This window comes from Chelonoidis abingdonii, chromosome 13, assembly GCF_003597395.2.
Source record: "Chelonoidis abingdonii isolate Lonesome George chromosome 13, CheloAbing_2.0, whole genome shotgun sequence".
Classification (NCBI taxonomy): Eukaryota; Metazoa; Chordata; order Testudines; family Testudinidae; genus Chelonoidis; species Chelonoidis abingdonii.
This window is the reverse complement of record NC_133781.1, coordinates 20134309-20148078: the sequence shown is the minus strand read 5'-3', so window position 1 is coordinate 20148078 and position 13770 is coordinate 20134309. Positions and strand designations below refer to the sequence as shown.

General features: G+C 41.9%; 1 protein-coding gene across 1 annotated transcript; it reads right to left on the bottom strand.

The window, feature by feature from the left end:
• Positions 1-11812: 11812 nt before the first annotated feature.
• WFIKKN2 (WAP, follistatin/kazal, immunoglobulin, kunitz and netrin domain containing 2) lies at positions 11813-13270 on the bottom strand. The gene has a single exon (XM_032785160.1). The coding sequence runs from the start codon at positions 13253-13255 to the stop codon at positions 11813-11815; it is 1443 nt and encodes a 480-aa protein (XP_032641051.1). The 5' UTR covers positions 13256-13270.
• Between the last annotated feature and the right edge of the window lie 500 nt (positions 13271-13770).

The following is a 13770-nucleotide window of genomic DNA, read 5'->3' as shown; positions in this document are numbered from 1 at the left end:
TAACTCACTAACACAATGCAAATTGTGAGGGTTGCAAATATTACAACCAAATATACAATTTGAAAGTCATGGTGTGTTAGTTAATTACTTGAGTCGGACACATCTGTTAGCTACAATAAGTTGTACAGGAACTGTGAATTTGATTGCAGTGTTGATCTTTCAGATAATCTGCCGATCAAAGATTATTCACTGAAGTGATTCATGAATAACTGGGCCAATACACTTAGATATTTTACTACCCATTCTCAGAAAAATGTGATACTTTTGCCTCCCGCTCTGTTCAGAAATAGATTATTCATTGTGGATTATTTCCCCAGCTCTAGAAATGTTTGATTGGCTCATTATATTTTCTAATGAGCGTTTTCACAACACATCCCAAATTTCTACTTCCATATTACAGAACAGCTAAAAATAAAGTTAATGAAATGGGAGTTTTGCCCCAGATTTCAATGGGGCCAGGATTTTACCCTGAAAGTATAAATAATTCAGCAGAGTATCTAAATATCAGTTCAATCGATTAAAGCAAGACAAATCTATTCATAATTTTAAAAAATCTTCAATTTAAAGGGTTAATTAAATAAACAAATACAAAGTCAATAATTACAAAAAGAAAAGGTCTTGCTAGCAATTCATACTGTGATGTCAAGTGCCACCTGGTGTTAGTTTTAGGGACAGCAACAGGATATTGCCTCGAGCACCATGGGGTGTAATTTTAATAAAGTAGCAGTAGCACGTTTAATTTTTTCCAGAGTTGCAGAAAGGAATTTTTAGCTGTGCTGGGGACTTGGGCCTCCTATATGCTGGGATCATATTTGCTGTAGTAGCTGGACGTGACACTTTTCAGTTGATGGCATTGTATTTTGACATGAGTAACTGAAGTCATAAATGGTTAGATTTTGTTGGACAGACCCAGAGCCTAATCCTACCTATTTTTATTCAGATGACTAGTCCCATTAACCTTAATGAGATTAGTCAAGGGTTTCAGGATTGGGTCCAAAATGACCTCGCAGCATGGGAAGGGATGGTTAGGACGAGGATCCATATTGCTCTGCTTGTTTGTACTTATCACACACTCATCAGGCAGCACCTTCTCTACACAGTGATGATAATACTTTGTGCTTCTAGCGTGCCTTTCATCCAAGGATCTTTAAAAATGGATTAAAAATCAGAACACCCCCATAAGGAGGTAAATACTCCATCTGATGGTGAAGAGATGAAGTGACTTGACTCGTTATGTGACTTAGCAGAACTGGGAGGAGAACGCAGATCTATCAAACACCTAGTTTCAGCTCTACCCACCATAACATATGCCTTATGGTGTGATCTGGTCAGGTTAGATTGAGGGCCCCAGAGTGTGAAGCTCGCATGATCATGGCTATTGCTGTTCCCTTTCCTCTAGCTGTAATGTGTGTATTGTATTTTTTGGGGACAGGGAGGACAGCATGGTAGGAGATTTTGTCTTTAGCAGAATTGAACTTTATGGGTTTTGGAAAACTCATTGATAAAGTTGTCCCCAATTTTTAAGGGAATCTCAGTTTGCTGGACAGCCCCTGACTGGATGTGGGATTGTGAGGTCTCTGTCTGCTCAGGTTTGTCTCTGTTCATTACTAGCATCTACTGGATGGAATATCATTGAACAGTGTTCAGCAGATCCAGCTATGTAGCAGATCTATCAGCTGCAGCTGATCTGAATCAGAGTAAAGATTTGAGGAGGGAAAGAGAGCTTGGAGGTGAGTGGCACATCACAAGTGACTTTATTGGGGGCACCCACGTTCCAAAAGCTGACCCTGCTCTCACCGGCTATAGTTGTTGCATTGTTCCCTTCAGGTCTCTACTGAAAATAGTTTTCCTGCTGCTCCTATGAATATCAGTGTTGGGCTGGTAGAGACCACTGCAGTCTGCATTCTTCTTCCTCTACCACACGTTCCCCAGTCAGTGTGATTCAGTCTATCACTTATGTGAAAAGCTTGGTCTTCACCAGCTGAGGCTCTGGAGTACAATGGTCACACCTAGTTCCTAGCTATCCTCATAGGATGGCACAACTTACTGTGGATAAACAGAGAACTACAGAGCTGATAGTCTGACATCTTTCACTAGCTCTGAATTCTCTCGCCTTGACTCACATGCACACCCAGAGATGTATGTCCCACACACACGCACACACACACTTGCTGAGCCTCACAATTTATTCTCAGAACACATGTATTCGATGTGTAGATAAGTACATACAGTTCTCAGTAAAACTGGCATTAGATGCAGGATAGACTGTACTTCTCCAAGAGAATTTGCATGTATGGATGACATCAGAGAGTACAGCAGCTGGTAAAATGACAGGACAGCCTAGTGCAGCCAAAGCCCTGGGAGGGTGAGTTGTGGGATAAAGCAAAACCATATGAGACTTTTTTGTCTTCTTCTTCCATGCAATAGCTCCTGTTCTCTGCAAATGGTTCAGCTACAGAGAAATACACGTGGACTCCACAGGCCGAACCATCTCTGACACAATGGGGAATGGGTTCTTCATGCTATAAGGAGTCCTTTCCTCTTTGCAAGCCTGTAGGGACCATGATGCTGCAAGCACAAAGGGAAGCACTTATACACTGGCATTCCAGAAAGTAAATTTTCAGTTTGTGGGAGGCTTGCAGTTTCATTCCTGTGTAGTACTCTTCCAGCACAAGCTTTTCTTTTCCTGAAGGGCAGGATATTTGTTCTGAAAATATGAGTTATTTGTGTGTGTTCTCAGCTTGGTTTTGTTCTCATGTTTTCTGACAAAGTTGGCTGCAATCTGAAGTGTGCGGAGCATAATATGCAGATGTGTAAGTTTCAAAGAAGGGTGACAGATTGAAAAGAAATAGCTTAATATAAGGGCAGATGCTATGATAAACAGCACAGATCAGATTCAACCCTCATGTAACTTCATGGACTGAAATGGATCTACAGCATTGATGGATTTTGCCCTCTTAGATGATGCTACAAAGACTAGAGGTCTCGACTTTCTTCACACAGAAAAGCAGTGCAATGAACTGCAATGTCTGACCTGACAGCCCTGCAGAGAGGTGTTACAAAAGGCTCCAGGGATAGTTTTACAAAGGTGTTTAGGTGCTGAAAGATGAAGATAGATGTTGAGTGAAAATCAATGGGAGTTAGGCACCTAGTCTGCACAGGTACTTTTGAAAATTCCACTAGGTACCTATCTGTATATTTAGGTGCCTCGACACCTCTGAAAATCTGGACCCAAGTGACTTGAAAAACTTCAGGAAACATGGGGCCCAATTCTGCTCTAGGTTACTCTGGTGTTGATCTGGACCGACTCTGAATTAGTCAATTGAATTCAGCCTTTGAGGAAGTCACATATGAATCTGGATGTGAACTTTGTGGCTTAAGCCCATCTCAGAAGATGGATCCAAACCAGTATCCTGGATCCAAACCAGTATCCCAGATCCAAACCTGCACAGACATTGTGGAGAGTCAATATGAATCTAATTCAAATTTCATGGCTCAGAGTCATCAGCTGACAGTCTTTAAAGCCACCAAACTTCAAAACCAAGCCATTTTTTATTTAGCTATCAAACACTATACAAATCTGAGAATCTGAGGGTGATGTGGTGTTTTTTTTAACAAAGTACATACATTTCTATGCATACTAATTGTAGCCCTCAGCTTCTCAGCAAGTGTTCGGAGTGGCCCTCAGAACTATGATATTAGGGGCCTCACTTCTTCAGCCTGCACAGCTTGATCTGCTGAATACGGCTTGATTATATTCTATCCAGTAGAGGGTAGTAATGCACAGAAACAAGCTGACCCTTTACAATCCTAATCCCTTTTGGATATGGTAATCAAATCAGCAGCTACTCTTCCATTCAGAGCACTGAGCCCTTCATGATTCAGGTCTAGTATGCTTGGGCTGAGAGAGAGAGAGAGAGAGAGAACAGGCCTGAGACTCTGTATAGTTAGTTTCTTTCCAAGTTCCTTTTCCGCCTGCACGTAGTCAGCTCAGCCTGACTCTAAAGTGCTTTGCCAAGCCAGTCCACAATGAGTAATTGGAAAGCCTGAGATTTCTTTCAGAATGGATCACTGACTTCCTCATTCTCTCCTGCTCCCCACCCTTTCCCCTTCCACCTGCATTGCTTTGTGGCTTTAGTAAATGCAAACACCAATAAGAGTATAGAAATTACTAGACCAGATCCGTGGTCTTTACTGTCCTGTATGCTGTCTCTGACAGTGGCCAGAACCAGATACTTCAGAGGAAGGTGCAAAATGCCCCCAAATGGAAAATTATGCAATAAAATTTCTTCCTAACTCCAAACAGGCAGTGTCTGACCTATGCTCTGAAGCAGGAGAGGTTATATTCATCCTCTGTTCTAATGAATGTCACTTTCATTCTGGCCCCTGCAGAACCCACAGAATCATGGCCCAACACAAGTCCTGTGAGTTTTGGAGGAAATCCAAAAAGCCTGTGGGTGGGCAACTGTGTACTCTGCATGCTTTATTAAGAAAGTTCTTCTGTGGGAGTAATGAAATATGAGCAGGTTCAGGGTCTCATTGTAGCCAGAAAGAGTTGCGCTTGATTAAGGACCCCAGAGTCTTACCTACAGCACAGCCTTAAATGCCTTTCTATTAGGTCCCTTAACTCTCAGATTTGAATGTCACATCATTTGACCAGCCATAAATAGCTGTGAATTAAACAGACTGAGCTGTTTTTTGCTAATAGATATGTGCAGTAACATTGTGGTGTTATCTTCGTATCCCACCAGTGTTTGCATTAGTAGGTCAGGAGCTGGAGCTGACATTTTTCATGAAATTTAAAAAGTGGGAAGAACTTTGATTCAGTTGTATAATTTCCATTCAGAACATGTCTCAGCATCTGGGCCTGGGTTTCATTTTTTGTCCTCTGATAGCAACAGTAAATCAATAAGGCAGTTGGAGGTCAGGTGTAGTCAATCATTAACCACAGCCTGCTTTGGGGGAAATATTTAACATTTGACTTTAAAGCACAGGGCCTAAACCCGAAGTTCTCACTGATAAGGCCTAGAAAAGCTTTGCTGGCTTAGTTATACTGGCAAATACGCTTATACAGGCATAAAAGTGCTCCTGCTGGCATAGTTTACACCAGTTCCCTGAAGACTTGTCTACACTACAGAGCCTTGGCCAGTATACTTATAGCAGTAGAACTCCCTATTGTAGCCACAGTGTAAGCAGGCAGGAGTTCTTTTGTGGACATAGCTACCCCACCTCCCCCAAACAATGTTGGCTATGCCAACAGAAGCACTCTTTAGTTGGCATAGTTGCATCTACACTGGGGGTTCTAATGGCATAGTTTTTCTAGGTAGGGAGTGTAGGTAGGAAGGTAGCCAAATTTTGTAATGTAAATCCGGCCCAAGAGATATATCAACAAAACCACTGTTCAGGATAGTGTAAGTGCGTTAATGCTAGGGCTTATGCCAGCATAGATACGTCAGCTAAAAAAAATATCACACCCTCTAGGTAAGATAGCTATGCCAATATTTTAAGTGTAGACCAGACCTCTGGGTCAGGTTCTCCCACTCATACTCACACTGAATAGCATGGTGCTCCGTGAGTGGGCCCACTGAAAGCAATTCTTGACATTACTTGGAGAATGAAATACAGCTTAGTGTAAGAGTTATGGAATCTAGGCCTCTGTTTTTATTCAAGCACAATCCCATTGACCTATCTGAGAGTTTTTGCCTGAATTAGAACTCAAGAGTTCAGAGGATTGGGTCCTCAAATTTTCAAACCTGGACACCCAGAGATAGATACTTTTGAAAATCCCACTGTAGGTGCCTAAGGTAGTTAGGTACCCAAATCCCACTAAAAGTCCATGAAAATCTCACCCCTAAATTCATATGTAGATGCCTGATTAAGTGGTCTCATTTTCAGAAATGGCTATCATTTGACTTCAGAGGTAGATCTGGGATCTCAGCACCTTTGAAAACCATGCTCCATGAAGTCTGGCCTTAGGCACCCAAGTCTGGAAATGTTGGACAAATTCACACTGCATACACCCCAAGCTCCAACGCCCCCTTCTGCTTTGACATACTCATTTCAGTTTCACCTTCCCAGACCCCCTCCTTCTGCAGAAGTACATCTATGTGCCTGTTGAAGTCATTCATGTTCTTTGTTTCAATCACCTTCCCTAGTGACTTATTCCATGGATCTATTGCATTCTGGGTGATTGGTCTTCATTCCTGCTTCTTGAAACCGTGTCATTTTCTGATTCATATGCTGGTTGGCTTCCATTTAACTGTAGGCTCATTTTGTGAGGCATAATGTATTGCCCCTCTCATTCTCGCAACAGAGGAGGAGGTGAGTAAGTATCACTGCCTTCCATTACTCTGTCTGCTTTTGGTTCTCCTCCTATCTCTCTAATAGCTCCTTCAGCGTGTCTTTTGGAGAGTCCTCTTCAGAGCCCCCTCTAATTGTCAATAGGGGTTCCACAGAACTCTGTTCTTAGTCTCCTTCTCTTCTCCCTCTGCACCTTATTTCTGAGTAATCTCATCCACAATCGCAAATATAGCTACCATCTTTATGCTGACAACTCTCAGATCTCTCTCTCTACCCTAGACCTGTCTCCTTCTGTGCAAATTAAAACCTCAGTCTCTCTCTGACATCCCTTCATGAATTCCAGCCAACATCTCAAGTTCAACGTGGCTAAAATGGAGTTCTTAATCTTCTCCCAAAACCTGCCCTGGTACCTCCTTTCTCGAACACTGTGGACCATCATCCTGCCTGCTGCTCAAGACTAAGGGAAAATTCACTAGCCTTTTGTCATGTTTATGAGACAGGTTAAAAAAATTGCTAAAGTCACAATAAAATTGCAAGAGTCGGCAATCCTGTAAGCCCTGACCTTGTGGTTATAGATGGGCCCCGTAGCACTTTTGGAAGAACAGGGATTCTAAACCTAGTGTTCCTTCCCAATTTCAACTCAGTCAGTTACATTCTGCCTGTCTTAACTTGCCCAACAGTTTCAGGCCTTGCCTACACTAGAAAACCATACTGCCTTAACTAAACCAGTCCAGTCCAGTATAGTGCAATCTATACCAACCCAGTGCAAGCTCCATACTGTGGATACAGTTATGCCTGTATAAAGATGCTTTATACCAGTATAGCTATTCCCAGAAAGGAAGGGGCACAGGCTATACCATTATACGGCACCATTAGCCAGTATAACTATTAAGGTGCAACGTGTCCAGGTTTTCCTAGGATCGTCCCTCTTTTGAGTAGCTGTCCTGGGAAATAGATAAAGGTGCTCAGTACCCACTTAAGGTTGACACCTGGCCAGTTTTTGTAAGTGCTGGGGTTTTTGTTTCACTGGGGACACATTACAGTGCTCTAAAGCTCATACCCCCAAAGTCCAGACTGCAGTGCTGTAAGTAGGAAAAGGTAAGAAAAATTATAAAATAACGTGTGTGTGTGTGTGTGTGTGTGTGTAAAATAGTTATCTCACATTGTAGTAGTAATTAGCAATAGTTGGCACTAGGACCCTTTTTCTTAGGGAAGGTTAGGGTGCAGCCAGTGGCTGCTTTTTGATGGAAGGTTGGCCAGTGGGTAGTTTTTCTGCATCTTGGAAGTGGCAATCCTATAGAAACAGCCAGCTGTCCAGTTTTGTGGGCTCAGGATCATTTTTTTGTTCTTCAGAGGTAGCAATCCTAAAAACTGTGTGCATACTAAGGATTGTACCAGTATAGCTGTATCAGTTTTAAATAAAATCATACACTCTAACCAACATAGTTATCCCAGCATAAAAGCAGTGTGGTGTAGACTAGGCCTTGGCTGGATACAGTACTACTCCTCATGTCCTGGTCTAAACTGTTGTCAAATAGCACACAGAAACATTAAACAGCTGCCAAACTGCCCCTCACAGTGGACAGCACTTTGTTGGTAGGTGACCTGATCTCAATAGATCCCTTATCTACACACAATGGAGTGTTGTGAAGTTCAATTAACTAATGTTTGGGAAGTGCGTTGAGATCTTCAGATGAGATGCGATAGCTCATTCCAATACTAAGTATTATTAGTGGATTGCACCCCTTTTCTGGGAGCCACAGAATGCCATAATGATGTTCTTTTCTTGCCCAAAGGTGGGGTAGCCAGGAGACATGACAGTATTTTATCTTTTTTAATAAATGTCAGAAAGGGGCATAATCCTGAAAGAAAAAGTGAGTGTATTCCATTTGCTTTGGTGCATATCCAGATCTGCACCTTGCCAGCAGGTTTGTAATTTAAAAAAAATCTCCACAGATGAATTATACAAAACCTACTGCAGTGCAGACTCCCTCCTATTTTGATCACAGCAACTCCTGTCACTTTGAAATAATCAGTTGATATTGCTCTCTGCATGACCCCTTCAGCTTTCAGTGTTCATTTTATTGTCACATGGGCCTTGTACGGACTTTGTTTTAATTCTGTTTCATTCTGAATTTTGGCCACTCCCTTCGAGCTGGCCTGTCCTGACCATTGTATTGGTATGCAGCAGGGGAAGGGTTTCGAGGGGACTTTCCCCTGTGCAAGGGATAGCATCAATCACAATCTCTGTGCCGGGGGAGCACAGGAACTTTGCACTCCCCTCGGCAGCAGTATGCCCCAGAGTGCGACAGGAGGAGGTGGGCCACACACCCTCTTTACCCTGAGCTGTAGAGCTGGTGGGGAGGGCAGATAGAGGAGGCCATACCATACCAAGGGATGAGTAAACTGGCACAATTCTACATGCTGGCATAGGGACCGAGCCACCAGCACTCACACTGATGTGGGGCACCTCCACACAGCTCACACTGCAGGCCAGATTTACTTACACAGTCTGTCCCTTAGCAGCCAGAAACTGAATTATCCCATAATACATGCCTGTATGGAGGGGAGGGGTGGAAACAATTAGAATAAATGCTGAATGTTATTTTTAATACCCACGTTTTTGCTCCATTTGATTTCAGTGGAGCTATTCACAGAACAAGGTAATCGGTGTTATCATTTTTATGAGGCTGATTCATCAGTCCATTCCTATTCATCAGAGTTCACTTTGCACACATGCACTTAAACACACGCTTAACTTTAGGTCACACTGAAGTCAATGGGACTTAAGCATATACCTAATAGTTAAGTGTGTGCCTAAGTGCTTTCCTGAATAGTGATCCTGAGATTTGTTCTGACACCAGATTTCAGGGCTTTAATCTACTACCTGAAAGCAGAAACAATTGCCTGATATTTGCTACTCAGTACATTTTCACCCCCAGAGTATGTCTCCAGAGTCATTTGATCATTCCCCTGTTTGCAAAGAAATCCCCTAAGCTCTTGGAGAAAATAACTGTAGAAACCCAGCCTTTATTAAACATTCACACTTAGATTCCTTCACGTCAGAAAAGGCAATTCAGTCTGGAAGAAATATGCCAGACCTTATTTCCTGGCTGCCTGAAAAATGACAAACAAGCTGCAGTAATGTTGGGGAATGACACACAGCAGAATTACCTACAGTAGGTGGAGAACTCTAGAGGAATGCAAAGCATGACAGACATTGGCATAGCCCAGCCCATAATACGATCCTCACAAAATTGTATGTAAATGTTATTATGTTTTTACTGTAATTCTTCTTACATCCATTTAAGAAAGAGATAACAAAAATCATACAGTTATTGTGCTGGACAATGTGCTGCTGTAGAGACCAATAGCACACTTGACTTTTAAAAAAATTGGTAGCTAAGAAGAGCCTTAATACTGATTTTGTTTTTTGAAACCCTTCTGTCAGGCTTTGCTTAGAATGTGCATGTTGATGAATTGTATCCCAGACCAGGGTAAAACAAAAGGGTTTGATTCTCACTCACACTAAAATCCTTTTACACTGCTCAGGAGCCTTAAGGTGGGTGAAAATGCACTTTAAGGCATCTTCATATTGTCAGAGTAGCGTAAAGGAGCCTTAGTGCAAATGAGTCAAGCCCTATATTTAAAAGTTTGTCAGGCCATATTTAAAACATTCTTATTGTCCATTAAATTTCATCCTTGAAGTCTCTGTTGCCACTTGCAAAACATACCATATATGTGAACCTTAGGGATTAGGAGTCTCCAGTGAAGTGCTTAAATTCAGCATCTAGCCAGGTAAACTTTTTACACAGACTTCCCCATGTCTCATTCCTAATCAGACCCAAGTGTGTGTGTGTGCAAATGTGTGTGTGTGAGTCTCTGCTGTCTCAGTACCTCTTACCATCTGGAATGCAAGGCTTTAGCTACCTCCTGCTGGCTCTTGGATTAGCCAGTAGATGGCACCACAGAGTAAAAGGCGAAAGATTTATACGAACTGAAGAGAAAACAGAGTACAATACCCTCTTACCTTTAAACTAAAACATTTCTCAATCCAGATCCGTGCTTGAGCTGGTCTTTTGTGCAACAGTAAACACTATTGTTGGAGCTCACTTAAATAACTGAACAAAGAGAATAGTAGTAATGATAAGAATGACATAAGTAAGCATATACGCGCATAATCTCAGCTCAGTGACATTCCTTAACTGAGGCAGGGTATTTCTGAGATCACCCTTTTTGTTATTAAAAATTGTGCATTTGCAAAATTTACCTTTTAGACACACAAGTATTAGTAATGATCAATAGTGTTTATACACACATGCCTATTTCTTTCTCTTGCTGCATGTGTATTTATACATACACATATATACAGTGACCATACTTATAATGTTTTAACTGATTTGAGAGATTTCCTATATATAATGGGAAATACTGTTGAGAATGGGGGGAGTTCAGATTAATTGAAGCTTTTAAAGTGCACCCACTGTGTGTTTGTTTATGAATGTGTCTATAATGTGCGTACGCCGCTCTGTTTTTCTCTCTGGCTGCGTCACATAATCGTTAGAATGTGTATGGCACTTTTCTGTCTTTAATTTTATTCTGACTGCTATAATTCTACTCTATTACCTGGAAAATCAGGCATGTTAACAATTAGGCAATAGATCCCCACACATGCTCAGATGTAATGGCCTTCCAAAACCAAGATGGCAGACATCCCACTTCCAAAGACTCTTCACATTAGCTTTACACCACATTTATTTAAAAGAAAAATAGGAACAAATCGGTTGATGTTGGACTCAAAACATTGTGAAATTGTGGTTTTGGCTTTGGACGTATATTTCTTTTCATGGTTATTAGACCCAGGATGATTGCCCAGTTTACTTCAGTGTTTTTTTCCCCGGGAGTAAGGACTGCAGGCCTTGCATTCAAAATTGGCACAATCCAGAGAAAATTGCTGTGTGGATTTCTATGAAAAGGTGAGCAAATTCATAATGCGTAGATTGACTTGACATGTATAATTATAGTCAATATAGACAATAATTTAAAGTTTCTTCTCTTGTAATGTACTTAATGTTACCATGAGGAAACAGAAGTTTGTGACTTATTTTAATGATTTACCATAACATTTCCATGCTGTGAGACAGATTAAATCGACAGTATGTGCAATTTAGCTATGTATCAATTAGCTACAAAAATGCTACGAATTTGGTCATTTGTGTTGGAAACTACACAAAAATTATATAATTATTGCATAAATTCTCTAGTTAAATGGCAATTCTATACAAACAGGTTGATTTCAAAGTAAGATTAATAGCCATTCATTGATATTTTATGTGCTTGCCAAAGAGCATACTACATTGTTGTCAAGCATGATTAATGGGTTAAAATAAGGGTTCTGCGTATTACATACATTGTATCTTCAGACAGTAGCTTGTCTTTAGTTTCCACACTAGCCTTGCTTTTGTTAGCCTTATATAATAAACAGAGCTGAAAGGCTGACACGTGAGTAAGGTTAGTGTAGTCCTAAGAATTCTTTCAGAAGCTCACAGGTTTTCTTGTGGATGACTTCACGGAGCTTCCGTACACGCCGGACACTGGAGATGCCCACAAAGCTGTCTGGCTGCAGCACGGCCATCCCATTGTGGACATCACCCATGATGATAAGCTGACCATCCACCGTGGTCATATTGGGGCATGGGCAGCTCCAGTCCATATTTAAAAGGGTGATTTCTAGAGGTTCCTTCCCCAGGAATTTTAATCCCATTTTTTCATCTTTTAGAATCTCCTCCACTGTCACCAATGCGTGTCCCGAGTCTTGGTCTTCAGTTAGTTCTGTTATACGGCCCAGGATCACAAAGTCGCTTTTGCAGAAGCTCGTCACCAGCTTTTGGCGAGGCTTGCAGGCTTTGCAGTGAGTGTTTTTAGGGAAAGGGCACATCTCTTCGCAGGCCTCTTTGCTCTCAAAGTTATTCTCATTGCCTTCGCAGCCACCATAAATGAAAGATTGGCATTGCTTTGTCAAACTGTTGTAAGCCCATCTGGGCTCATAGGCTTTGCAATGACCCTGAAGGGCTGGCAGTTTGCAGATGTTGATTGGGCCATTCATACATGTTAACATACAGTTCTCATAGGTCTCAAAGTGGTTCAGGTTGCTATTACAGTTCCCATAAATGAATGTAAAGCAGTTGTTTTTCTTTGCATCATAAAACCACCTCGTCTGCTCTTCCCCACAGTCTTCACTGTCTGGCTGCTTTAGACACTCATCAGTTGGGAAATGGGTTTTGTTTTGAGATGCTTCTTTTGATGCAGGTTCTCCTTTGACAACTGACAATGGGAAATCAACTCTGAGAAGACCACCCACGTTTTTTGCAGTGCATGTGTAAATGCCTGCATCTTGCAGCTGGGTGTTATAGATTACCAGCTGGGCAATGTTGGTAACCACGACATTCCCCCTGACGTGATTCGGCTTCATAATGATTTTTTCCTTACCGTCTGTCTGCTTCTCCCAAGTAATTTCTGGTTTGGGTCTGCCTGTGACATCACAAAGAAAGCTAACAGTCTCTCCCACATAGACTGACTGATGGACTGGATTGTTAACTAGAGCGGGTGGCAGGATGTCAATGATGGTTGTCTCTGAATAGGCTGTGGTAGGGCGCACAGTAGTCTCTGGAGGGATAGGGCTGGTATTTGGCCAGGTGAGATGGTACCGGCAAGTGACTACATTTAGAGTAATGCCTTTGGTGCAAGCTTCTGCATCCATATAACACTTGTTGTAATAGGTGAGTCCATCGGAGGCACAGGTAAAGCTGGGCTCTTTTTCACACCTATCTTTGCATTTGCATACAGGCTGTCCATCCCAGATATCACACTCGGAGCCTTGCTGGATACACATGAAACGGTCACAAGTGGCCTCTTTAGGCATCCCGACAGGTCCTTTCTTCCCCTTGATGTCCATGTACCGAGCTGCCACGCAACTCTTTGTCCCACAGACATTAGGACAGCACTTCTCAAAGGTCTCACATTCCTAAGGCAAAACAAAACAACCAAACTGTTATTGGGATGGTTTATCATTTGAGAACAACAGACAGATGGAGAAATTCCTTCTTGTGGTGACAGGGTGCTTTTGCTATTAAATCACAGGGCTAGGCTCCAGGGGACGGGGGTTTTACTTCCAGTTCTGCTGAGGACATATTGTATGACCTAAGGTAAGTCATTTCATTTCTTTGAATCTCCACTTGCCTATCAGGAATATGGGAACAACATCACTTCCTTATCTCAGCGGGGGTGCTGTGAGGCTACATTAATTGGATTTGTCAAGTGTTTTGAAATCTTTGAATGGAAGGTGTGAGAAGGGCAGTATTTCTGAGCACCTAAAGCCATAGTAAATCCTTCATAAAATCATACTGAACATTTGGTTACAGAAGTAACAGCAACCCCCACCCCAACAAACCCTCTTTTAGTGCCAAAGGA